The sequence below is a fragment of the Melospiza melodia genome, chromosome 1, assembly GCF_035770615.1.
Source record: "Melospiza melodia melodia isolate bMelMel2 chromosome 1, bMelMel2.pri, whole genome shotgun sequence".
Lineage (NCBI taxonomy): Eukaryota > Metazoa > Chordata > Aves > Passeriformes > Passerellidae > Melospiza > Melospiza melodia.
This window is the reverse complement of record NC_086194.1, coordinates 123,914,123-123,941,932: the sequence shown is the minus strand read 5'-3', so window position 1 is coordinate 123,941,932 and position 27,810 is coordinate 123,914,123. Positions and strand designations below refer to the sequence as shown.

The following is a 27,810-nucleotide window of genomic DNA, read 5'->3' as shown; positions in this document are numbered from 1 at the left end:
GTTGGGTGCCTTACTATACTTTATATTTTATAAATATATATAAGAAAGAACTGAGATTAGCTCACTTGCTTACAGCATGGTGATAATAAGACCAAGGGAGTGGGTTCAATCCCTGTATTGGCCATTCACTTAGGAGCTGGACTTAATGATCCTTTTGGGTCCCTTCCAACTCATAATATTCTGTGATTCTGTAAAACCTCATGGCTTTGTGCGCTGCTGACAGAGAATAACACATACACACACACACACACACACACACACACACACACACACACACACATATATATCAGTATGCATGTATGTATGTATGTATGCTTGTGCATATATACATTTTCCCCCCATTTAAATTGATACAGTGAGTTCACTTGAAGGTGATCCTTAAAATATGATAGCATTTTTTTGAAATATGATGGATTGTTTCTCATGCTGCAGCACTGAGTTTCTGTTACTGACACAGAACTTTATTACCCAAAACTTCTGAAGAACTTCAACTTCAGCTTCCTACACAACTTCCTGAGATGTCTCCTGAGACAGACCCTCAGCTTTCCCGCCCTACTAACTCCCTTTGTGAATACTTTTTTACTCCTTTGGAGAAAAAGCACAGTGAAAGTCACATCATTTGTCTTGGCTGCACTCAGCACCCTTTTGCTGTAGCTAAACTTTATGCATGTAGCAGGTGGACTTCCTTTGGATCTACCCAGAATTCCCATGGGCTAGAGTGGGCTGTGCCACAGAAGCACCTGCAGTTGTATCATCAATACAGATGCAAAGTCTCAATCACACTGTTTCAGGCATGTAAGGTGTATCACCACCCCAGCTGCACTCATTCCCTGAAATATTTGTTCGTCCTAACTAACTTTGTTTCAGTGTACCCCATGGTCTACTCATCATCATAGCCTTAAAGCTTCATCATTTGAAAAGGCATCCTTATAGGAACTCTCTCCTCATCAGTATTACATTCTGCCTGGGAAGCCTGATCATCTTAGAAGCAGATAAAATGATTACTGATGACAGTCAATACAACTTGAAAATATTTCAGCAATGTGAGTAGAAAAAAAATCATACAAAACTTATATTTGACATTATTCAAGAGCTATTCAGAACTTGCAAAGCAGAAGGAGAAATTTGACAAGCAATAAAACAGGACGGCTTCCATATGCCAGCATTTTTATGCTTCACGAGAACTCAAGTAGTGAAAGAGTGAAACTTCTTATAAAAAGTATTATTCACAGCATTTTTTTGCATAAGTGGAAATCTAACATAACAAATCTCCCTTTCTGCTCCATCTTAGATTCTGATAAAGCTCAGCCTGCTAGACAAGATTTCCATAGAAATCTTATTTGGTAAGATTTGCTTGATTGTATTCCAAAAAGTGACTCACATTTTACAAGCAAGTGTCAAAAGCTGAAATGAGTTGACTCTTTCCATCAAAGCCAGTATGAGTCATTCCTCCAGCTTAATGGCTCCCACACTATCCTTGAGTGACAAGACTGAGACTGCAGGTCAAGAAATGACCATTTAATAGTCACAAAGGATGCGTCCAGATAGCCAGTCCTAGGCTGAAGGAAACAACATGGGACTTGGCCAGTGAAATTAAAAGATACTCAGCCACATGGACAGCTAATTTGCTGTAAGAGTAGTAAAATACCAGCTTCTGTTTGCAGCTCACTCCTAGCATGACAACATTTGACCCAAACTGTAATGCCAGGGTTAACTAAAAACCAATAAGGTTTTTCCTCACCTGCCACTCTCCAAAGCCCCTAAAATGAGAGCAGCTGAAGGACAAGGGGGCTGTGCACAACGTGATTGTAAAGATGCCAAAGATTTGGCTCCCAGTCAGGTACTCCTTTTCTCCATCCTTTCCCATGCTCCTGTGGATTTCCCTTTCAAGCCTGCAGACTATTTCATCCCTGCCTTCATACTCTCCTGTCCTCCTGAGGCGGCTTTTCTTCTCCATGGAATTCTGCAGTTACCCAAAAGATGGCTGGCTTAGCCAGGCCCCCCAAGACTCATCCTTCCCCTGCAGCCACTGCTTCGTCAGGCTCAGCCTTGTCTTGTGCTCATGACCTTCTGACCTAAAACAGGACAGGCTGGTCCACTGCGCAAAAATCACCTTGATGATAATGACTGAATGTGGAAAGGATCCACCCTGCTATTCTGAATTTTCTCATGCTTACTCTGAGATGCGAAATGTGCTCACTTTTTGCTTTTCTGGGGCCTTCTGGAGTTGAAGGCATCCTCTTAGCAAGGGTCTGCCCACAGGCAAACACTGGCTTTTAAGTGACAGAGAAGACCATCCCTCCCAAAAGTAGGTTCCTCTCAGAGTCCCAGCAGGGACGGCAAGCTTCCTTACAGAAAAATCACAGCATCTTTTTGCCAGTAACATTCAAACACAGTTATGATTCACAGACATCATGGAAAAGCACACAAAACTCTCCATTCTCACTGCTATTTGCACTTGACATTTTCTCCACTTGCCCAGGGTGTCTCTCATGCCCACAGTAATCTCACAATAGTCAGAATTTCTGTATGGACAATGACTCAATGGAAGACTCAACTCAGTGAAGTACCAAGGAAAAGAAAAGCCCAGTGAGATCAAAATCCTTATTTGTTTATGGCTTTTGTTGCCCATACTTTGTTTTCTGCATTCTGCTGTGGCTTGTGCCAACAGAAAATTAATCCACAGTCTCTGGCTGTTTCAGGGAGTGCTCAGAATCCCTCACCTAGCTCAAATCTGTGCACCATCTCCAACAACCTCCAGAGAAAACAATGAAAGTCTCTCTGTGCTTGGCACTGGTGAAATATCACGCCATTCATCCTTTTTCTTAAATTAGAAATACAATGTTCACCATTTATCTCCTGACAGGATGAAAAAAAAGATGGCAAAAAGCCATTTACCTCTACTTCACAGGCATACTCCGATCCATCCAGGAGCGTCACTTTGCATTGCATATTTTTCGGTTTCTTGACGATCTTTAGAGGAGACTTGGAAAGTTTGCTAGATGAAGATTTTTGAGAGAGCTTGTCGTCCTCTAGCTGCTGATATTCCAACTGTTTTGCACTCGCAGCAGCAAACTCCTGTTCTTTCTCTGTAGCCTATAAAGAGAAAAGAAAGATGCTTTTTGAAATAAGACAAACCAATCATGCCCTCCAATTCACTGTACATGCTGCACCCAAGCTTTTAAGTGAGCCTTTTTTGGGAGCTTGGACAAGAAAGCCATGATGCAGGAGAGAGTCTTTACTGAAAAGATTTCCCATATTCCTTCCAGCCCTCCCTTCTCCCTCCAAAATGTACAGAAATGCCCACGAAGGAGAGGCATTCATGAAAATATTTTAAGGCTTCTGCTTTTCCCACAGGTACAAAATCCCACTTCCTGTACTTGTTTTCTGGCATTTTGGAAGCACTGAGTAATCAGAAAATTTTGTTGATGAACAATACTCCTACACCTTCTTGATAATACTTTGAAGTCCTGTACCTGTTAAATAATACGATGTTTCCATGGTGTCATATGAATAGAAAAACACCATCAAGTTTGCACTAATTTTGCTGTCAGTAGGAAAACAGTCCCTGAATGAGAGCATGGATCCCCCCTGAACAGTGTGAATTCATAAGGGGATTCATCCCTGAGAGAGTGAAAGGGTCCACAAGCACCCAAGCAAAGGGTTAAGAAAACACGACAGAAGTGAGGGGCCAAACAACTTTAATGTGCAGCCGCTGGCTAAACACACAGGATGAGAGGATGAATTTTGCTCTCTGCTGATGCCCAGTAAGTCTCCCAAAGCTGGGGAGAAGGAGGTGCTATTTGGAAGAGGGGCAAGAAGTAAACGACCCTGGCTGCTTTTGCTCGGGTTTATCTGAGGGTCAGGCCATTTGAATTTCCCGTGATGCAGCTCAGCCCCCAGTCCTCTCCACAGCTCTAGATGAAAGCCAGAACAGCTCTACAGCATTTCACCCTTCCTAGCAACAGCACTGTGCTGCAGTCATTACCCTTCTCATCAGTTATATCCCTGATAGACTCCAAACAAAACCTCAACAGGAGTGCAGTAATACCTCAGCTAAAGCTCAAGTTAAATAAAAACATCTTTCTGTTATCTCACTACAAGGCAAAAAAACCCCATCCTGCTCTGGCTCTGAATTATTTCAGTGTAATAAGCAACAAGCATTAGTGGAAATATATTGTAAATTAATTCTGCAAGTCTGTTTCCATTCATTGTATATAATAAACCTTCATGAGAATGAAGCAAATCCATCGAAAGGCTTTAAGCTGCTTTGAGACCAGAACAATGTTGCATCATATAACCTGAAACAACACTGTACCTCTAATCACAGGGTACTGTCCCTGAGTGATTTCATAGAAAAAAGCTTTAAGTTCCTCCTTTGCCTTCTGACAAGGGGGGAAAGGACAATTTGGAGCTGGCTGTGATCCCTACAGTGTTAGCTGCCACCAAAGCCCACAAATTACAAAGAGGTATGGCAAGACCTCACAGTCCTCCTCTCCCTGCAAGGAGGACACAGCAATGGCCTCCTGGGCATTCCTGGATGGGAAACTGGAAAAGAGTGGGCTTAAAAGATAAAAAGGCAAGAGTTGCTTTCAAAAGCTATTGCATCTCCTGGGCCATGAATGTTCTTCCTTAGGAGCAGCCTAGCACCAGCCATCTCTTCCCCCATCTGGCTCCAGCACAAGAGGAACTTCTCCTTCCAGCAGCTGGACACCAGCTCTGAACCTGGATGTCAAGGTCCTCACATACCTTGAAAACTGGTGGGAGATGAAGGCACAGTGTAGGCAAGTGGATCAGCTGTCTGCTGAGCATTTAACACTCACAGCAGCTGTGCTGAAGAGGGAGAGACCCCCCGGGACCACAGCAAGGCTTGAGGCCAGCAAGCCTTCTACCACATCTGCAGCCAGCTGGCAACTGGTCCAGCCTTGTGCAAGGAGAAATAAACAACACTGAAGATGCCTCCTGCTTGGGCCCTTGTGCAAAACTGCACTGCTGCTGGTGGGAAGAGGGGCTGTGATGATTTCTGTATGTTTTGTCGAAAGAAATCTGCCAGGAAAGGCGCACATGCATATATGTTGGTAAAAAAGTAATTCCAGTGATGGGGAAAAATGCACTGTCTTACCCAGTGGCTTATTACATTTCTCATGTGAGGGTTAGCCCTGCACTCCAACAGAAAACAACCAACAAAATACCCCAGCATGGAACTAATCTCTTTCAAGAAAACATAAAAGCTGCTTGAGAAAAAAATCCACAACAAGGACACCCCTCATCCATTTAAACCTTAGAACCATACTCAGCATGCAAGCAATTTATGTGAATCCCAATGTCATTATTGGCCTTCATAAAGACAGTCAGTAGATCAAGACTACTGCAGAGTCTTGCTTATTTATAAATATTAAAAAATATTACTGAGGTTATTTTGTTTGTTAAGGTTCCCATCTACATTAAGATCAGGGGAATGTGTCTAGGTTAAAATCATACAAAAGGTTTTCCTCTCATTTTTCTGGAGAACAAAACATGCCAAGAACTATTAGAGAAAATTCCCCCAAACTATGCTGACATGTTCAGGCATTGAGGTACTTTCAGACTGTATTAAGCCTCTTCTTCCTAAAGAAACCTGACATCCTGGAATCCAGGAAAAAAAAAAGGCCAGTGAAAGACCCATGTACACAGTGAATTATTTCTCGCTCTGCAAGCATGGATTCATTTTCTCCTAAATTCTTCTCCAAGGTATTTCTGCACTGTTTTTTTTGTTTGTTTGTTTTGGGGATATTTTTTTTGGTTTTTTGGGGTTTTTTTGTAGTTTCTGTGCCCTGTTTTTGCAGTATTTTTAAAGTACTATGGACGAAATTCTAATGCAGCACAAGTTGCTTCAGGGTTTGCATTTTTTGAGCATAATCTCTCTCATGTATGACACACTATGTTCGAGCCCTTCTAAATCTGGACCTCCTCTCAAAGGATGCCTCTGGAGTCAGGGAATTCAGCAATAAAGATCTAGGATGCTCTGCAGCTTCTCACTGAGGTATGAAGTGATGTTGCAACACTTGCAAAACACATGAATCCCATCTACTTATGGCAGTTACTCAGAAACTTCGGTGCCGAACCTTGTGTGATGCCACCTTTTCTGTCTCAAAGAGACAGGCAGGCAGGCAGAAAGTGAGGTTGCATTATTACACCTGATAGGAAGGACTCATTTTTCTAATACTGTTAATCTCAATATGAAAAGGTTATTCCCCTACATTAAAATGTTGGGGGGTTTTATGGGCATAGGATGACAAAGAAAAGTTACTGTCAATCACTGGTAACTTAAAGGTTCTCTCATACAAGTAAGAGCAAAAATACACTCTCTCACTGTGATTATGGGCAGCAAGAGGGAGAATAAGATCCTTCAGTTTTTGGCTTTTTAATGACACTATTGCAAACAGCTTTGTCTCTTAGTGCTGCATTTAAATGTTGCTTTCCTGAGATGCAGACACTTAATGCACTATGAAATACACTGGGCTGATCAGTGCAGTTGGATTTGGCAGTCTGCTTACAGCATGGACATTTGGATTCAGTCTGGTAATCTCAGCAGGAAGGTGTCACAGATCCCTTTCACTAACCCAGTTCTTCTATCTTGCCTTCTAGAGAAAGCAGCTCACTGGTGATCTTTGGGAAAGAAGGGGATCATGCAGCACATGAGAGCACCCCACACCTCTAAACAGACATGGACAGGCTTGGTGTCTAAATTAGTTTGGGCTTTTTATTGTGTGTGTGGGTTATTTTGGAGTTGGGCTTATTTTGTTGCTTGGAGTTTTTTTTTCTTGCTGTTGCTGTTGTTTATTTGTTTTACATTTTTAATGCGAAAAGAAACTTGAAGTGGCAAGATTACTGAAGATGTCTGGAAAAACATCCATATAAATAATAATACTTATGCCAAAGACTGATAGAATTACACTTTTAATCAATGACCAGTTTATTCAACACCTACCTCTTTTGGAGAAGCTTTGCTTCTTTCCCCCAAACTAATCTCAGGAAACTTCTGATCTATTTGAGAGATAGAAATTGCTTTGCCAGCATTGTCTACCCCAACCAGGTAAAGAACAGGAGCCCACTTAAAACAGCCAGATTTTTTAAAAGGATGGAGAAGAGGAGGAGCTAGACTGGCTTATTCCACTCTCCAAAGGTAAATGTAATCAGATGAGGGTCATAACCTTACGAAGCTAAAGGAAGAGATTTGCAGGTACCTCATTAATTGTGTGTCACTTACCCATGAAGAAAAATGCCTGTTAATCCTATTGACTGGAAATTATTAACGGAAAGAAGAAAGCAGCTTCTGGAAATTTAATAAGTGCAACAATGAACTAAATGGAAAAGCACGCAATAGCTCTTCTGAAACCTATTACATGAATAGCTCAAGTAATTATAATGCAGTCATTTCAGACCCACGAGAAACTTAAGGGACCACAGCTTCTTCATGGCTCACCCATCAGACAAGCAAGCATGAAATCAGTGTTCAGCAGGTGTCAAAAGAAATGAACTCTGAAAACATTTTCAGCTTCATAAAAACTGACACTGTTTGCTATCTAATGCAAACGCAAGGTCAAAGATGTTTCCTGCTTAGTTAATGAGACTGCCCTCCTGTTTAAGCACTGGGGGCAGAAGTAGCTGCTGCGAATTTGGAAACATTCTGCGTGACAACCATTTTCCTTTAAACGTGCAAGACCGACCCGCCCAGACCTACAGCATCGCATCAAGCGCCCTTCCACGCGTATCTGAACGTGCGTTTGCGCTCCACGCTGCCAGGCTGGTTACTCCCTGGGAGCAGCAGGTGGGCACTCAGCCAGCTGCGTGCAGCGAGGGTGTGTGCGTGGCTGCCTTACCTGCTCCCTTCTGACGGGCGTGCTGTGCGCTGCCACGGCCGAGAACTGCTCGAGCGCGGTCTGCTGCTCCTCGCTCGGCTGCTGCTGCGGCTGCTGCGGCTGCTGGGGCTGCTGCTGCTCCTGAGGCTGGGTCTCTGCCGCCCCTTCCTGAGCAGGGCTCTCCTCCTGATCCTGCTCTTTATCCTTGGACTCGGAGTCTGATCCCGATTCTGTAGTCATGGTTGGTTATTCTGCAAGGCAGGGTGAGCAGTACTGAGTACCATCTCATGGATGTGAAAGATCAGATGGTTTTCTTCTCAATATCCTCAGCCTTTAAAACTTAAGCTCCTATCACACTGGCCCAACCAGGATCCCTAGGAAAGCTTACCTGGTGCAAAATACCAGCTAAGTGTATTGCATCCGTACTCTAGGGAAAAATATGTTGCTAAAAAATCTTATTCTACATAGTAATACACAGACATCATAGGACTTATGTGCCAGTTAAATAGAGAATACATAGTTCATAATTCACAGAAATAGAGTAACACATTGGACCTTAAATCTAACAAAATCCAGTGGGGTTTGGGTTTCTAAACCACGTCGGAAACTTGAAAAATTAAATATTTTGTCCTTTACATTGAAATCAACAGGACTTAAGCTCCTCAACATCTGCACTCTCTTTTGGAAATGTACTCAAGTACTTTTGATGCTTCCAAGCAATATATTAATAGCTGAACTAGATGATCTTAGAGGTCTTTTCCAACCTAAACGATTTTATGATTTTATACATACTAGAAACATCTGAAATGGGTCCACCAACAACAGTGCAAACATACATTTGCCCTTAAACCCAGTTCTGTCCTTCCCACTTGAGTTGATCTACATTTCTGTCATTTCTCTCTAAGTGCTAGAGCATCTAAAAGAAAACATAGACTTCCATTAAGTCATTCTAAGTGTTAGATTTCAAATGAAGGGAATACAACTTTCATTGAATGTGAAAAGTCTGTTTCTACTTAACTTTATCCAGTACTAAATCAAAATGAAAATATTAGCAATATTCATTCAAAATTCTAGCTACTTTAATTAAATAGTTTTGTAGCAAATATGTATTCTCAAATACTCACAAACTCAAACTTTTAAAGAAATGCTGTGATTTTTTTATCAAAACAAGGATTTGAAAAAGCAGACTGTGTCAGTTCAGCAAAGGGAGTGTGCTTTGATGTTTGTTATTTATATGTTCTCAGACCTCACAAACTTATTCTTGAATAGTTTGCTACTAAGCAACTTGAAGGCAAACCAGTCTGCTGCAATCTATTTCTATTAGTCATCAGGACATGATTCCTTTAACCTGGTAGCCATGGCTACTGTGCAATTACAGGTGATTCCACAAAACATACATCTGCTAATTCACCTGCTAGAAAGTCACTGTGAACTCCTAGCATACACTACAATGCTTACTAGTAGAAGAAAGTTTATTATAGAACATAATGGAAGTACAAACGTTTCTCTTTTTCTTCATTTAAATGTTTGATAAGCTAAATTGGTTGGCAGAAAATGTTATAAACGAGGCCAATTACTATTTTCCAACTCACTTGTGTATTCTGCACTTTCAAGGCTAAGCTCTCCAGTGAATACACGTCTCTGCAGAGCAGAGCAAGTCACAGCATTCAGCCTGTGCTCAGCTCCTGCACTGTGTGTGAGCAGGGGGTGCCTGCTCCCACCCCCTGCCAGCCAAAACAGCACGAGAGAGATGCAGAACTAGAAAGCACACATGGCAGATTTATGCTTCAGGCCACACTTTCAAGGTACTAACATGTGACACACGTGTTCAGAAACACATCATAAATTTCCACACTCAAACTGGCACAACTGTATAAAAAAAACAGTTTTTGAAATGTGTTATTTAACAAAATGTCCTTAGCATCTACAAAAAGCAATTATTAACTTGGGTCTTAAAAGTGACAGTGAGAAAGGTTCATTTAATCAAACTCCAGCTGTCCATATCTGAGATGGTCACTTTAAATGCAGAGCAGAAAAACAGACGTTTCAGAGAGGGATTCATCTGACCTATTTTAAATTCCTGCTTTAAGCTGTGATAAATCACATACTAGAGCGACTTCAATTTGCTACGAAGGAAGCCTAAACAAGTTCCTCCGATGCAGATCACTCAAACCCATCCTCCATATTCAATTCTCCTAAGCCATTCTTTTTTGTATGCTTTAAACATTAAATTGAACAACAATGTTAATCTCTGAGAGTTTTTCTTTACCCATCTGTCAAATCAACGTGGAATAAACTATTCTTCATCTGACACTCATTATATAGGCCTTGCTTTAAAAGCACCCAGGTCTCACAAAATGTCTCAAGTTTGCCACCGCCCACCCCACCCTGCTTTGTGCAAGTGCTTGAGGACATGAAATGCAAATTACTCAAATAATTATTGCAGTAAACTCAAACTATGTGTTCAGTTTCTTCTCCATAAACCATGAATTAGGAAGTTACCAAAACCTAACTTAGAGCTACAAGAATCATTGCTCAAACAATATGAAAGAGCATCTATGACCAACACAAAGAGTAAGCACAAAATAAGTTGTAATACTTTTTCCCTCCTCTTCATATTACTTAGAGCAGTGTAAATAAACAGCAACCATCCTACTTGATATATGATATATACTTCTCTTTAGAAAGAGGTATTACTCTCTATAGGATCAGATTGCCAGCCAATACTAACCAAAAGTCTGACTTTCAGCTGCCACCACCACGCCTCTGAAAGCTCATTTTTGCACCTGTGTAGCTTCTTACCTAATGAACATTTGTATCCAGTCTGTTTGCAAGCATGGAAACAGACATTCAAAATAACCCCATAAACCAAAACTCCACGTGGGATGAGATGTAAACAAGTTTTACTGTTCCTACCAGTTATAATTTTGAATCTCAGGGAACAACAAATGAGGTTCTTATATCCTTCTGGGACATTCCTGCATGAAGCGTAGCCTTACAATAGTGAGTTACTCTCTAGGAGTCACTGGTTTTCTCTCCAGTTCCATGAGTTCTTGCTGGCTCTAAGAGCTCTTTATTAGAAAACTTTGTGTGCTTTATCAAATCTTTCAGCATAAGAGATTTCCTGGATCCAATATTACTATCATTAGTCAGACAGCAGATGGATTTAATTAACCCAGGGCTGCCCATTTCCAAATGTCTTTATTTCCCCATGCATGCAGCACGTTTAATAACAAATACTGAGAACAAACTACTGTTCTTCCCACACTGTTCTCTTACAGGTGTAAATAGAAGCAAAGCAAACACATTGCAAATCCCATTTCTTACAAACTCCTCAGATGAGAGTATTGTTAAGATTTATCTCCTTCCATCTAGCGCGGGTTGGAAATACTAAATTACGAGGCAGGAAACAACATTCCTCTCTCAGTGCAAACCAATAAGTGGTTTTGCCTTCCTCAGCAAACAGCTGCTTATCCACATGAACTCTGACAGCATTTCATTTGTTATAAGTAGCACAACAATCCTCCTAGAAAGAGGTAATTTCACTTATTGAAAGAAATAACAGTAATCTTAAGAAATTTACCAACATAAATATTATTGTGCCTTTGTTTGTATGCAGCAAACCTGACAGAATAGCTGGTAGTGCCTAAACCTTTATCAAGCACCCAGCTGACTGGGAATTTCTTATTCTTATTTGATTATTTACTATAACTGGCTATGTACCAAAACCATGACTTCTAATGTGAATTTCAGCACAGGAAGAAAGAAAACACTCAAGTTCCTTAAACTTTTTCTGTTGCCAGCACAGCCTCTGTATCAAATTCCCCTTTCCAGCAAACATAAAACAAGGCAGTGAAGAGAAACTGGGAGCACTACCTTATACAAATGAGGTAATACTATGCAAGCCAGATGTGCTCTTGGATGGCTACACTTTGGCTTACAACCCAGTATTCAAAGATTCCAAAAGATTAGCTGAGTCCAAACTTAACACAGATGCTGCTATAACGAGATAGTCCAAGGCAAAAGTACATTTGGCTGCAGAATGAAAATAAGAATGAAAATTAAGTCTTTTGATTAAAGGGAGGGGCAGGGGGGAGAGGGGAAGCCCAAAACTAGCTTATTTTAATTGACTGCTAAAATTTGAAGCTAAAATTGCATGTACTGTCAGCAGTGCAAAATAAAAATATCAGTAAAATATTAAAATGTCAGTGTTTTAGTGCTGCTGACAACAGGTAAGGGAATATATATAATAATATACTATCAAAGTATTAAAACACAACTTCAAAAAATCAACATAGCATTCTATAATGATTTTATATATACACAAACTTCACACTACACAAAGACATTACATAAGGATTACAAAACCTGCAAACCACTTATGCAAAATCCCTACATCCTAAAACCTGACATAACACCTAGGTCTTCTTTCCTTCAGCTACCAACCTACTGCAGCTTGAGAGATTCCCATTTCCATTACCAATTACTCACTACAGACTTAGACAATGTATTTTTTCCATAAGGGAACCAAAACCATGTTGTCCTCTGTGTCACCTGGTCCCCCTGCAGCAAGTGACAGCCCCACTCTACTGTATAAATTCATACATTCAAAAACTTGACACTCTACCTCTCGTTTTCAGAGCACAGACTTTCTGTGCTGCATCCACAGAGCAACAAAATTCACAGCTAATTGACAGCAGAGCCCACAGTTTAATTAATGCTGCAGTCATTAATGAACCTTTATTTATATATAAATACATGCTAGTGAAAATATCAGCTATATTAAGCAAACAGAAGTCACATTAGACAAGAAATTGCAAATTGATTCCAAATAAATTGTGATGTAATGAGAAAACAAAATTGAACCAAGTATAATTAAATGAACTATACATAGCCACTAACTATTTCCTGTAATGCATGGATTAATGATTTACATTTAAATGCTTCTTTGATCTGATTAATTCTCTTTGTAGAAAGTTCTCCTTTAATTACAGTAATTCTTGAAGATTGTTATAAATCTTTGCAAAGGTCCAAATTTGGAAATTATGTAACAAAATAATGATTCCATACTTCAAAAATAATTTTCTGCATAATGAGAGACATATTTATCCAATAACGATGAGATGCTGATGAGAAGAGCATATGGAGAACAATATTGCTGCAATGAGCAGTGACAGAAATGCCAATATATGTTTCAAGAAAAGAATACACGCCAGAACACCGACTTCTAAGCTTGAAATATAAACTGTTTTCATCAAACTGCCTGAACCTCAGCTCACTTCATTCCAGTTTTCCAGTTGGGTTCCCTTTTAGGAAAACAATCATTTTCTGTTGATCCTCTTTAATGTGGATGAGTTTCACCCTCACAAGCAGGAGGCACCCAAGCCACAGACGCCTGGCACAGGGTCGCCAAGAGTTAAAACCAGCTCTTTCTTGATCCATCACCAGTGCCAGCAGCCTTGCAGAACAGCAAGCCTCACAGAGGAGGCACTTCCCTGGCCTTACAGTTACTTCAGCGGACATCAACCAGCCAAAGCAACTGTAGATGTGTCCTGAACGGACATGGGTGGGAACAACCACAAAAAGGGCCACTGGATGCCCCCTCCCAAGCTCATGCTCCTGTCACCTTTCTCATGCTGGCACCAAGCCCAGCAAGTGCAACCCTCATGCTTCAGTGCACAAACACACCGGCTGAGAGTTCACTACTGCACCTTAAATGTACATACATAAGCAGAAATTCATTTGAGTCAGCACATTAAAAAAAAAAGCATGAAAATAAAGTAAAAAAGGTAATAAGAAAAGCTACAAGCAAAAAAAACCAATGGAGAAAGGTGCTAAGCATCTGATGAGCTGCCGTTGTGCCAGCAGAGAGTGCTCTGGGCTAAATGACTGAAGAAATGTGGTGGCAAAGGACAGGGGCCCAAGCACAGATGCAGGAGGGAGACTGCAGGGAGGGCAGGGAGATGCTAATCAGCAATAATTAAAAAAACTGTTGGAGGTGTTGCAAGATATAGCATGATTTAAAATATTTGTTTGGCCCTCTAGGAAGGCGCATGATATGGATTTCTTTAAAGTTTCTTGATGAAGATGAAAGGAAAACCAGAGGCAACATCTAAGGAAGTAGTAATATTATCTGGAGGAGATGGAGAAGGCACCTTAAAATCACCAGACACACCTTTCAAAGGGGACAAAAAGGGAACTGCAGACACGAATTACCTGTCAGGACCCAAAACTCCCTGACCCCAGGCACACGTGCACCCCTTGGCAGCACCACCACAAAATGAAAATACAGCCAAGTGTTTCTGGAGAAACTTCACCTAGAAAGCCTGGGGACAGAAACTGACAGAAGCTTTGAAAGGACCTGGGAAGGGGAGGAATATATCAAAAAAGGACTGTACACCAAAGCAGAACCAGAGAGACATGACTCAGGGATGAACATAAAAGAGAAATGAAGACTAGGATGCCAAGTGACTTAGAATTAACCAAGAGATGTGGCAAATAAGAAGAGAGTCTCTATAAATACATGAGAAGGAAAACCAGGCCTGTTACAAAACATGAGAAAGGCTGAATTCTCCAGTGCCTCATTTCACAGCAGCTAGCTGGGACCAGATAATGGGGGCATATTTCACTTGACACACAGGATGTGCAAGTTCAGGTTGGATGGAGCAAGGGAAGAACAGAGCAAACACATCAGTCAGCCAAGTGGTTTCAAGACAGCAGGAGCACTGAAAAGGTTCCTACAGTGCTTGGGGAACCACCATCAATCATCTTTAAACCATTAGCCACTGCTATGCGGATGCCAGAGAGGCCAGGTAAGGTCTAAAAGAAATGAAAAGACCAAACACAGCACCCAGCCTTACAAAGGAAAAGTGGGAGCAGAAAAGCCAGAATACTTCTAATATCAAAGTTACTGGAGCACACTGCAGAAGGATTTCTAATCCTGTAAAAATAATGAGATTAGGAACAAAACACAACAAATGGCCAACATTAATGTATCAAAAAGTCATGTCAAACTAGAGTAATGCCTCTCTCAGTCTCTCTGACAGGGCATCTGTCCCAGCTGATAAAAAGGAAGTAGAGTAGTACAGATGACAGAGCCTATCTTTAGAAAGGCTTTTAAAACAGCCCCACATGACTTTTTCATGAGTGAAGTACAGAAATAGCTCATATTATCACAAAAGAAAAAGGAAGGGCGGGGGGCGGAAAGGTGTACAAGTGATTAGAAGAACCCAAACCCTTGACTACCTAGCCCACAAAGTTATCAGCACCATGATGACAACCTGCAAAAACTTACTGATTTCAGGAATCACAGCTATTTGGGGATCAGTGGAAGATGGGAGAGTGTCTGATTTGTGCTCAGTATCATAATAATCAGGCTGGGATATACCACTGGCATCCTCTCCTGACTTAAAGAAGAGCAAAGGAGTCTGAAAGAAAACCATATATGTGCTGAATCTGACTGCATTCCTGTAAGGGTGATGGCAGCAGCAGTGGGGACTCAGAAGTGAAAAGCGGTGAGGAAGATGTGGCTTAGGCAGCAGGAATGAAGCAGCATGAGGGTCTGATGAATATCTGTGGGACATAATGCTGGAGGTGTTCTGCTCTCTGCAGCACCAGGGAGAGGTATACTGCATATTATATTTAAGATTGGGATTCATATTTTTTTGAAAAATATGCACTGAAGAGTGTCAAGAAGGGAGTAGGAAGAACAATAGCAGCTTTAGAAATGTGACCAGTGGAAAACCATTTAAGGAGCTGGATTTGTTTACTCTGGGAAAGGGAATAGAAAGAGGGACTGATAAGAGCCTTGCAATACATTCAAGCTTCTTGCAGACAGAAAGTAATCAAGCATTTGCTAACAGTGGAGCAAGAGCTTGATTGGCATCAAGTGGGATTTAGAGTAGACAGCATATCAACTGTAATGACAGTCAAGAAGAGGTTATCTATAGCTGTGTGGAGTCATCATGGGACACTTAGATACTGATAAAAAATCAACAAAAATCTCTGTCTGCAACTTTGTAAAGCATGAGATATTAAGATTTCTTCTCTTTTGCTACCCCTTCCACTTTGCTTGACAATGCTAAATTCACAAAATGCCTAAATGGTAACAACCTAAATTCACTTCTGTTTCAGAGTACCTGGACGCACAGGGTGACATTTTTGTCTCCTGTCTACCTTTAATTTTTATGAGTCAATGAAATTACCTGGGTCTGTCTTGCTCTCTGAATGGGGGACTTCGCACAGCAATAAAGCCCAGGATCACCGCCATTTCTGCTGCCCCACTTGCACACAAGGTTTATGAAGAATCTGACTGACCATGTTCCCTGAAAACACCACAGATCACCTTCTGGAGGTCATAACACCAAGAGCACCCCAAGGCTACCCTAATTTCTGAACAGGAGAAGAAAAATCAGGCCATCATAACATGTTTTGGATCACTTTTTCCTGTCCTGCTGATCTGAGCAGTTTTCCCCAGGGGCAAACACGGATTTACCAGCGGAAGAAGGGAACTGCATTTTCCCACTAATTTCTCTGTTCAGGTCTCCAGCTGCAGTTGCTGCTGCACCCTTCCCTCCATCCAGAGTGAGGGGTGGCTCTGCCTCCCTCATCCCCCACTGCCAGGATTGATCCACCAGCTCCAAAAGCAGCGCTGATTGTAATTACAGCCACTGCCCACCACTCAAGCCAGTTCCTGCAGATGGCTCCTGCCTGGAAGATCTCACGTACACGAGCTGGCAAAGCACACACCTCTCTGAGAGTGCTGGGTGTAACTGTACAAATGCACAATTTAACCCAAACCTGACACTTGTTTTTTTCATTAAAAAAAACTCAAAAGTGAAAGCAGAACTCCTGAGAAACACAATGAACTGCTGCTTATAACAGACTTCACCAAAATGTCTGCTCCCAAAAAAGCTTTAATCCACTCAAATGCTGCATTGCAGGAAGGTAAAGGGAACCAGAAATAATACACAAATAACTTAGTAAGTCTGTACAGTGAGAAACAACAGGGAATTACAGGAAGGAGGCAGATGTGAGGAGGAGGAGAAGGAACCCATAATGGAGAATACAGCAACATCCCACAGATGTTGATCATGAGAGAATTGCACAGAAACACACCCAACTTCACCTCTCATCTCCACATTTCACAGAAAAATCTTGGCCAAAAAAAAACAACCCACAGCAAAACTGGTTGCAGTTTGGTTACAAGCAATTGATAAATACTTCATTCAGAAACCAAAAAGGCAAGAAACAGCCCTCGATGGCACAGGCTGATTTTCTGCAAACAAGTGACTTTGATTACTTGGGTTACATTTACATGAGGTTTTGACCTTTCTAAATTGCTCTGGAGCCAAATGTTCACATGGGGCTCCCTGTGCAGCATTCACTATTTAAAAGTTGTATTTAATGTCACAGAAGCTGAGTGTGCTTCAGGCATCACATCATTAAAGTTCATATTCTCTTATATTGAGCAGAAAATAGAACCAATTCAAACTTAAAAAAAAAAAAAAAAAGAGTTGCAGGGGGTTGCTGACACATGGCAGGTGTGCTACATTATCACACTACCCTCAGGCCAAAATACTGTAACACCTGTGAACAATATTTTTTGTTTCATGCAGTACCTAAATAGACTGTGCTCCAGTGCTCCCAAGCCGGTGACCTGCCTAACCTCACAGAAACAAGAGAATCAGACAGACAAGGTACAAATCACAGCATCAAGCCCATCTCCTCCAAGGGCTTCTGACTCCCTCTGACCAGACATTTATCATTCCAGCTCAGGGGATGGAAGAGCCTATGCAGTAAAAGAAATATTTGAACTGTAATTTTAAAATAGCATCTCAACTTTTCTGATTTACCTTATTAATTAGAATCCAGCAATTAAACCACTTGTTTTTTGCTTTATTTTACTGAATAGTGCTTGAAAAAGTCATAAAGGACTGCTCACTGACAAATTAAACCCTCCCTAGCTTATTACTTCCAAAGGCAATGTAGCAGTATATATTTTTTTTTGTTTGGGTTTGCTTGGATTTCTTTTCAGTGACTGGATACTTTCCCCCCATTTTTATGGTTTGGAGGGAATTCACTTACGTTTTTGTGGCCTTTTTTCCAATCCGGTGTGGTTCAGAGATGGAAGAAAGGAAGACAGGCATTTTGCAGCCAGTGGCCTGATGTTTCAGCTGGCCACAGCCATTCCCAGTGTCCAGCACTGCTCCCTCCCAGCAAGACACAAATCAGCACTGTGGCTGTCCCAGCTCCCAGCCCTGGCACAGGCTCACAGGCACTGCTGCCCTGCAGCATGCTCAGCCTCAGCAGGTTTTCCATAAACCTCCCCAGAGCTGAGCATTTTAAAAGCAGTTTTTAAGGGGGTCATGAATCACTTCTTCCCAGAAGCAGATGTCTGACCTGGGTCATGCAAGGCAGGATGCCTGAGCAATGACTTCCCCCACAACAGCCCAGAGCAGCGCTTGCTCTCCATCTCCAGGAGCTCCAGGTGGATTCCTCCATGCTGGATTAAAATAATTGAGAAAACTTAAAAAATTCAGGCAGATGCCAAAGGAAGGAAGAAGTCACAGGCAGTGAAAAAAATGCAGAGGAACCACCCTGAATTCATGCTGGGTCCTAGTTAAATAAAGGCAGCTCTGTGTGATGAGAGCCATCATGCTGAGACCTGGGGACAAAAGTGTTCCTACTTCATCTTCCTCGTTTCCTTTTGTTCCTTCCTATACTAACACTAATTTTACACCTCGTGTTTCAACTTTTGAAGACACTAAATGGGTCTGATGCAGCAAAACTACTTGATGGTGAGGCATCACTGTGGTTTTAGTTGTAATAGCTTCTGTTTTTCTGAAATGGATTATTCATTTCATATTTAGATATTAATCCCCTGGGCATTCATGTCAGTTTTGAATATAAAACACAACCTGCAATATCAATTAAAAGACTTTCCAGTATGGAGCACTGAATCAGGAAACCACAGGCTCCCCAAACAAATTAAAATCTTGTGCATCTAAGCAACCAAACTCATGGCATCAGACAGCTAGGTTTTCATACCTAAACTCTTCTGGGTTCTCCACACTCCCCAGAGCTTTAATTACCTGCTAGAGATTACAAAAATACTGCTCAATTGGCACCAGCAGCTAGCCCATGACACGTGTGCTCCAGGTTACACTGTCACTGCAAAAACAATCTCCCAGCATCCTCTGAAAATGCAGTTCCACATTTCCCTCTCCCCCACTCCCAAAACTCATATGCACATACCAGCAGTCAGCCCTAATGCCTCACAGACACCAGCTGTAAAACCATGTGTTGGATGTGAGGATGTGAGGATGGTGTGGGAGCAGGGACTTCTAGGAACAAAGTGGTCAGTGGAAATGCATGAACAACAAGTATATTTATGGTGGGTCCAGGCATCTGTAGAGTGATCTCACTCAAAACCAGCCAGAAAGCAGGATTCTCTCCAGAGCCAGTCACACTTGGATTTAGATGTTTTAGAACCTTTTTAGTTACATGTTTCCAAAGCACAGGAAGCTCCTTTCACATCTCCCAATGCACACTAGTTCAGACCTGAGGGTCATTTGCACAATCAGCTCTGTAGGGAATTAAGAGAAAGCTTTCGGTGTCTTCACATAACATCCCAGTAAAGCCAAAATCTTTCACCATCTGTGCAGCTACACCATACTACAAGGATTTGCAGACCAGCATCCAATACAGCCTGACAAAGAAAACAGCTTTCTTTAAAGAGGCTCTAACCCTTTTTACCTATTAAACCCTGAAATGCTCCACATACAGCTCCATCGTAATTACATTATATAGTCCTGACCCAGTGTTATACTGGATTATGCTGTCTCTGAAGATGGATGTCACCAGATCTGGCAATTCCTCTGCAATGTGTATGACCTTCTTGGAGTTCAGACACATAGAAATGACAGCAGCTCAGAGAGGACAGAAGGGGTTGAGGCAATTGGGACAGACAGGTGGCCTAAAGTGTCCCCACAAGACAGCAGTCAGAAAACAAAAAATGAGGGAGGAGGGGAAAACAAGAAAGCAGAAAGTTGCAGTAATGCAGCTTAATCACAAAAAAAAAAAAATAGGAATGGACAAACTCCTGCAGCAGAAAGAAAAGCTCTTTGAAAGCTCTTCGCAGCTTTTAAATCACTAGGGTTTAAAAAAAGTAAGTCACATAAATCTAGGTTACTGAACAGAAATGATAATAAAAAATATATATTCTGTATCAAGTTCATAATTTAAAAGGAGAAGTGAAGGTAATTAAGCTAGATGCTGCAATTCCCAAACTCTGTAATAAATGACTCTAAAATTATTTCGTTCCCCACATACTTTTTTAAAAATATACCTTTGCTAAATGTTTGATGGTGTGTTTTTAAGACTACAAATTCTGTCCACTACAGAAGGCCACTAATTCTGTTGCTACAATCAACCTTAATTTAAGGGAGAATGCTACAATTCAGAAACAAAGTGAGAGACTTTGATACCGGATCCTACCTAATGTGCTGAGTTTCAAACTTGTCACATGTGCTAGGGAGGTAAGTGCCCAAATCAGTGAAACAAGTCCAAGAACAGTGGCCATCCAAGAACAGTGCCATCTTTTCTCCTGGTATTATGCAGGAGCCTATGCAAGAGTCTCTGGTCAAGTGACAAAGGACTGCTGTGCATTGTAACTAATGATTATTTTATACCAATCCATTTCCTTCAGTACCCTTCAGGTCACAGCATGTAAAATTCATTTACATTCCACACTATATGCTAGTTTGGGTGGAAAAAATAATAAGGTAACTGGGTAACTGTCTAACTCATTACTGGAAAATTTGCTCAGAAAGGCATTTATAATTTCAAAGTTTAACATATCAAACAACTTTGATACCTTAGTGCACAATTCAACCTTCTCAGGAGCTAATAAACACATAGGAAATGCAGCTACTCCCTAGAGCATCATAAATGGTGACTCAACAACCACAAGCTTCTCCTAGAACTATGTCTGATGCTAGATTAACAAGAGAGTCACATTTCACCTCTCCTTCCCCTCTTCTGCTCCCTCTGTAGTCTGTTGTCCATGGGGACACAAAACTCCATGCCAATTTTCACAGTGCCATTACATCTGAACTAAAAAATGAATGAGGTAATCCACCCCCTCCCTGGATGTCATGAATGCTCCAGGGCAGTGGTACCCTGCAGCTGGGCTCCAGCCTGTTCTGCTCTCTGTCACCTTCACTATATGCATGTGTTTTACTGCAGCTGGGGCCACAGACACTTTTCCCTCAAGAAACCATTGCCTTAGAGGTTTGCAAAGAAGCAAGAAACCAACTAACTCTTCCCCCAGCTCCATTAATGATCCCTACAGCAGCAGCCACCACATTTTCTTTGAGAGATACAGAGATGCAAGCATGCCAAAAGTACCACCACAAGACAAGCACATCAGATGCATATTAGATCTTAATTAGGGAGCTCATCTTGCACATTAACTTCAATGCTCCATGGTCCCCTCCCAGCCTGCCTTGTCTGAACTCTACCTGACATATGTCAACTGTTCCAAAAATCCCACAATGCTGAAGTTTACATGTTCCCCATAGGCCATTTATTGCAATGGCTCCCAAGCCTTGCTGTTTAGGAAAACTTTCCCCAATGTCTGACCTAGTTCTTGAAATGTACTGAGTTCTCCTCACCCTGACAATGGTGGATGCACAGCCTGGCTCTGCAGCTCACAGGCAGCTGCTGTTTGCCCCTCAGACCAGTCTCTCCTCTGCCTCTTCTGGCACTCCTATTTTTAGTCCTCTCTCAGGCTCCTTTTTCTCTGCTCTGTTCTCTTTGCCATCAGTTCACCTCTTTCCAGAGCAACAGCATCCAAACCCTACTTTCAGCTGAAGATCAACTGTCCTTACTGATGCTGAACTGCTTGCAAGGACAGCTTTATATCTGAGCTTTATTATCTTCATACCTCCAGCTAGCAAAGAATTCAATATTTTCACCGTATTATGACAATAATCAACTTAGTTTAAACCTTTGATTCATTCAATTCATTCATAATCCCACACTGTTTTCTCCACACTACTGCCTAAGGATCTCCATAGTGGATAAAAACTAACTTAACTTCATTTTATCCAACAAAAAGTGAGGAAAGAGACCTACTTCCTAGCTAGACATTATTTGATTTTTTAAAAAATTTTATACTTACAAAGTCCCTTCTCTTTTGAAGGGTATCATTCAAAAAGTTAAAGCATTTATTACCATACAAGATCTAGTTTCAGTGACAGAAGTGCACATGATTTATGTTAGAACAACTGCAGCTCCCTGTGTCCAAATACATCCGTGCCACAGTACTCTCATATTTATTAAAATATTAGGAAGTACCAATTGGAAAAATTTCCAATTTCACCAATAGTTTCAACTCACTGCTGACATACACACTCCCATTCCTTGACAGGTCTTGGGGGCATCAGAAACTTGGCCAGGCTGACTCCCAGCATGTTTGCTATAATGGTTTCACAGGAGCTGAGAGCACCTTCCAAATAAGGCAGAACTCAAAAGTTCTTGTCCACTTTCAAGAGCCACAGGGCCATTAAGCCGACCTGAATGGCATTCCCGGCAGTGTCACAACTTATTAATAAATTGAGACTAAGCTCACATCTGCTAGGAAAGGAAAGTCTAGTCTCCCTCATTTTATGGTCTCTAGCTGAGTCAAGCACATTAAAATATGTATTACCTCTGTCTACCTCTGTCACTTCGTGTAACATGCTTAGGTGAACCCATGGCTGCAAGCCAGAGCCCAAACTGTTCCAAGGCAAGCAGTGCTTTTGGGGAAAAGTTATTTGCAACAGAAGTGTCAGGTTCCTCTCAGTATGCTGGCAAATGTTTGCCTCAACCCTTACAGAACCAAAAGTTAAATGGTGAGGAAAGACTGCGAGTTCAGGTTAATTCTGGGCATCAAAATACACTCATGAAATAAACAATATGCTCTGCCTTAGCAATGAAAAAATGGAAAAATAAAGAGAGAAATCAAGACTGATTCCTTTAATATGTATTTTAAGAACAATTTCAATACTGGTTTCTCAGGAGGGGACAAAACCCCAGACTACATTACACTACCAAGGAGACCTTGTCTTCCTATCTTTGGTACTGAGAGTGAACGTGCCTTGGGGACAGGAAGCCAAAAAAGAGATGACAGGCCAATATAGGATTCTGCTTCATTCCAACCAAGTGGTAGACAATGGCTGGCATTCAGACAACTGAAAACTTGCAGAAAAGCTAGTTCAAGCTGGCTTAAGTGGATGCAAGTGTGGGCTTGGATATTTAGGAGTTCTTAAGAAGAAAAGCAGCTTGCAATATTTCAGGGTGGGGTTCTGAGACTTTCTTTTTTGTCTAATCCATTACTAGTAAGTAAGACCAGGAACATGGCAGGGTCATGTGTGCCCAGAACTGCATCTAAGCCTCAGAATTGCAGCTGCAATTAATGAGTTCTCCACGGGGGACTTGGAGGGGCAGGGGGAGGAAGGGAGAAGAATACACTGGATGGAAAAAAACCCCACCAAAACCGAAACTACCCAGAAAACCACAGCAGCCTGCAGACTGAGCAAGTTAGAGATTTCTTCTCTTGCTCACATGCAAGCACACAATCAAGGGCACAACTTCCAAACCACACACATTTGAGGTTCTTCCCTGTTTCACCCCATTTATAATCTTTTACAGTCTTGTAAAAGTGTACTGTCTTCAAAAAGGCAAGGATTCTTTTAATCTCTTATTTCATCTGCAGTTCAGCACTTAACCTGCACTGACATAACCTTAAGTGACATAGGGTCAACTATTCAGCTTCACCATCCCTAAAGTAAGATGCATTTTATTAAGGTTTTTTCCTTTTTCCTCTTCCTCTGCTCACACTTCAGATGACAGGAAACGCCTGCTGCGAATTCTTGTCCAGCATTTTAAATAGCACATAAAGTGCTTTCTGCCCAATGTCAGACAGCTTCCCATGAACTGTAAGCTCTCCAAGAACCAGAGGTGTAAATCCCTTTGTCCCTTCTCAGTGAGTGGGAAGCAGCTGGGCCAGAGAGGGAGCCCACAACCTCTGTGTGCCACTGCACCCACCCAGCTCCCACTCAAGCCAGCAAGGACAGAAGATACCATCAGCCCCTTCACTCAACCACCCAGCTCCAGCTGTAACCAAAACTGGCAAGCATCCAAAAGCTCCTAATTTTTTTGTGAATATTATTTTGTTATTTTTCAAGCACTCACTGTACCACCCTATTCACCACAGCCATACATTCATTAAGGTTAGTCACATGCAAGTAAGTGCAGACAGGCTGAATTATTTTTGCCACAACCTCAGTGTTCTAACACCCAGAAGTCTCATAGGAGACAGTTTTGCAGCTTTTAAACTAAATACATTTCTGTGCACTGCAAGTTTTAATTGTCAAGGAAGATCATGTGCAGCTATAAATCTATGAAATGTATTATAAATAACACACATGATCAACTTAGTTCAATATTAATGGGGAAGATGATTCTTTGAGTTTACTCCTCTCCATAACTGTCTGCAAGGTACAGCAAGTCTACTACTCTGACTGAATAGAAGGCAATTTTAAAACTCACATAAAAAAAGGATAAATCCAATCTTCTCTAAGAGTAGAAACACCAACAAGCCATGACTGCACATCTGTTTCAAACACACTTCATAACAAAAAGGCTGGATTTTTTGTGGGATTTTTGGTTTGGGTTTTGTGGGGTGGTTGGGTTTTTTGGGTTGCCTTTGGGAGTTTCTTGGATTTGGGGGGTTAGAGGGGTGTTTGATTTTTTGGGGGAATTTTTGTTTTTCTCAAAAGATGGCTTATGTTATAATTCTCTGTCCTCTCAGAGGATGACATCTGCTTACTGCAGAAAGCAGTTTTTTGTTAGAAAGCAGACTTGTTAAGTCATGTATGCAGTTAGCAAGCTTAGGTCTGGCACACATCCCTTCCAACTCCTCTTCATTCAAACAAAATTTATATAGTGAAAAACCTGTGCCATACAAGAAAAAAAAAATGCTATTTAGCTATTTTCAGAACAGACTGAATGTATGTGAATGAAAAACCTAGACTGAGTACCTAGGAGAATGACAGAACAAGAGGACTGGTTCAGCCTTAGTACTGTGATGGCTGTAACCATCCTTGCCCTTTGCAGTGTTTCTAACCTCAGCAGTAGTGCCTGACCCGTACAATGGGATTTATGTGTACCCTGAGCAGATGCAGAACTATTTCCCAATGATGTATTGCTTTCAGAAGCAAAAGGATTTGGAGTTTCCCTCAAACTGCATGTGTGGGTCTGCAACACCATGTATGACATGCTTACAACCCCTACACTCTGTGCCATGAGTTTTCTAACTTGTTTTGGTTCACGGGTCTTTGCAGGCACAGGCAGTGTGCTGCTTGGGACAAGAGCAAAGCAGGGGCATGGGCATGTCAGGGCCTCAGCCCAAACATTTCATGGTATGGATCCCCTTCTCCCAGGCCAACTCCACTCTCCTAATGAGGATATGAGTACATGCTTCTCTCCTGGTCTATATTTATCCCTGGCCCAGGTGCTGTTTTCCAACTGTGAACACAAGCTTCCCTGTGCTGGGGACTCTGAAACTGAAAGAAAGAATTTCTCCCCCCTGCACAAGTGCAAGGAGGGTAAAATGAATTCCCTCAAACTGGTGTCACATGCCAAGGCACAAAGGCCTAGTGTTTTTGAATGTTCAAAGCCAGCATATGTTTGTCCCTACACTTATCTTCTATATGTTTTTGCCTCATTGAAGCCTACACCAAACAGCTGTCATTAACATTCACCCCTTCTGCTACCACTTTCCTTAATCCCTAACTGACTTCCCAGCCTATAATTAAACTTTCCAGCTGCCACACTAAGAGATGGCACCAATATCCATCATTTATTCCTAAGTAGTCCTTATAAGGCTCTTTTTCCAATTTCCAAGACCATGGACTAGAATCAAAGCCTCTTGCCCTTACAGGTTTTTGGCTAAAAACCTTCCATTCACTTAAAAACTGTCTCGTCTTTTACCAGGCAAATTAAATGGCAAAGTGGTATAATCTTAACAATTAAACTAATGCATTTTTATAGTGCCAATAGCTGGAATGCAAAGAGCTTGAAAACTGACGCATAAGCACTGCATGTGTTTACACATTTTGTATGGAAAATATACTAGAAAGAGCTCTATAACCAACAGCATTTACAAAGCTGTTTGGTTCAAGCCCAAAGTTTAAACAGGAGCCTGAATCAAAATAATGAAAGGCCTGATATCTTACTTCAGATTGCAACAGTAAATTGGGGTTAGCACTTCAATCTTGAAAATGTGCTTTTCACATTCATGTAAGAGATTATTTGAACAGCAGAGCTAGTTGTCAACATTGCTGTCTGGTACTATTCTTGCAGTGTTCAAGAGGACTTGATATTTTATAAGAAAATTACTGGCTTCACAGTTGAAAAAGGGAGATGTTTGAAGATAATACTGTACTTTTTTGGTAATGTGACATAACAAGACCCCGAGGAAGCTGAACAAAGCAGGTGTAGGCAGCGTAACACCCAGTGGGAACACAGTGTGGGGTTCAAAGACTCATCATCCACAAGCCCTTCAGATCCACTAAAAGAAAACCCCACAAACAGCCACAAAATGTGTTTATTTTTGTAAGTCCCAAATGTCTGGGACACCTGCTGGGCCTTTGAGCCCAAAAGGTTTCCCCAGCCTAAACCTGCAGGCTGGAGAGACACGCACATCATCCTCAATCCCAGAGCTCTGCAACTCTGCACGCCAAAACCCAGGAGCTTTCATCTCCAAATACTATCTGTTATAGTGCAGGGCAACATCTGCTCGACTGCTGAAGCACCATCACCGAAAACAGCAAGCAGGCTCCATTCATAGCATGACTGGCAAGTGCCAGCTGGCAATCCTGACAGCCCGGAGCCTGCAGGCTGCTGATGAAGGCTCAGGGATGTTTGGGATCAGCCACCTCGGTGTCTCCTTCAGCATGTTCAGGAGTCACATCATGCTCTGGTTTTGCCTTTTGCCTCATGTGGCAGAGTAAAATTGAGTGCCAAGATGCAGCCTTCATATTGATGAAACTGCAGGTTGGTTTCATAGAGGATGGAGCTGCAACCTTGCTGTAAGTTACCGGCCATTTAAACAAAGTGAGGCCCCTTCAGGAAAGGAGTGCATTGGTTTTCCATGTCATACTACTGCTTGAGATTAACAATTCAACATCAAGGTTTTAATGGATTTCCATAACTGTGCATAAATTTATCAGCTACTGTAAGGCTATTTGGGTAGGCTACCAGAATAATCATTCAGGTTTTGTCAAGTCTAAAAGCATCACTTCTCAGGAGAGATCATGCCAGACAGGTGCAGAAATTCAAAGCCTGAACAGCTATGGCTTTGTTCCTAGCAGCAAGGCAAAAAAAGGTCAATATTTTAGGTGAAAAATGGATACACTTTCAGTTCTTTCTAAACCACAGGTGAAAACTTTTTTCCCTCCTTACATTAAACATATAATTTTAAAGATGGGTTTCGAAGAGTGCATGTGACACTCTTAAGCTTCAAATATGTATGTGTTGAGAGGTTAGGAGAACATGAAAACAGTATTTCATTGAAACCCGTTTGTCATTTTTAATCACAGGATAACTCTAGAAGAGGTGTGACTGATGCAATTTAAATTTTCACCTGACAAAATGAATTATTCATCTTGGCGGCGCCTACGACAAAAGACCAAGCGGAGCAGGCAGTCAGTCAGGCACCAGCCCCAGGAGCTGCTACAGAGCATCCTTGAGAAGGGGAAGCCACGTCCTGCAGCACCACAGGGTGAAGTCTGCTCCTTGCAAGCACAACAGCCAGGAGGGCCCAGCACCTCGTCCTTGTCCCCACTGCTACCTCCTACCTTTTGTTTTCCAAAGCAGGGGAGGACTCTGCGCAGGCTCACTGATAAGAAATGCTGTGGTT

At 41.6% G+C, this 27,810-nt stretch overlaps 1 protein-coding gene across 28 annotated transcripts in view; it reads right to left on the bottom strand.

Annotated features, from left to right (window-relative positions):
• EPB41L3 (erythrocyte membrane protein band 4.1 like 3) overlaps window positions 1-27,810 on the bottom strand; it is a 96,968-nt gene that overhangs the window by 58,091 nt on the left and 11,067 nt on the right. For all 28 annotated transcript variants that reach the window (XM_063166471.1, XM_063166480.1, XM_063166489.1 and 25 more), the window contains 2 exons: window positions 7,863-8,092; window positions 2,899-3,096 (listed from right to left, as the gene is read on the bottom strand). In XM_063166471.1, coding sequence (XP_063022541.1) covers window positions 2,899-3,096; window positions 7,863-8,081 — 417 coding nt within the window. In that variant the 5' untranslated portion in view covers window positions 8,082-8,092. Of the gene's footprint in view, window positions 1-2,898; window positions 3,097-7,862; window positions 8,093-27,810 lie in introns of those variants that run through there.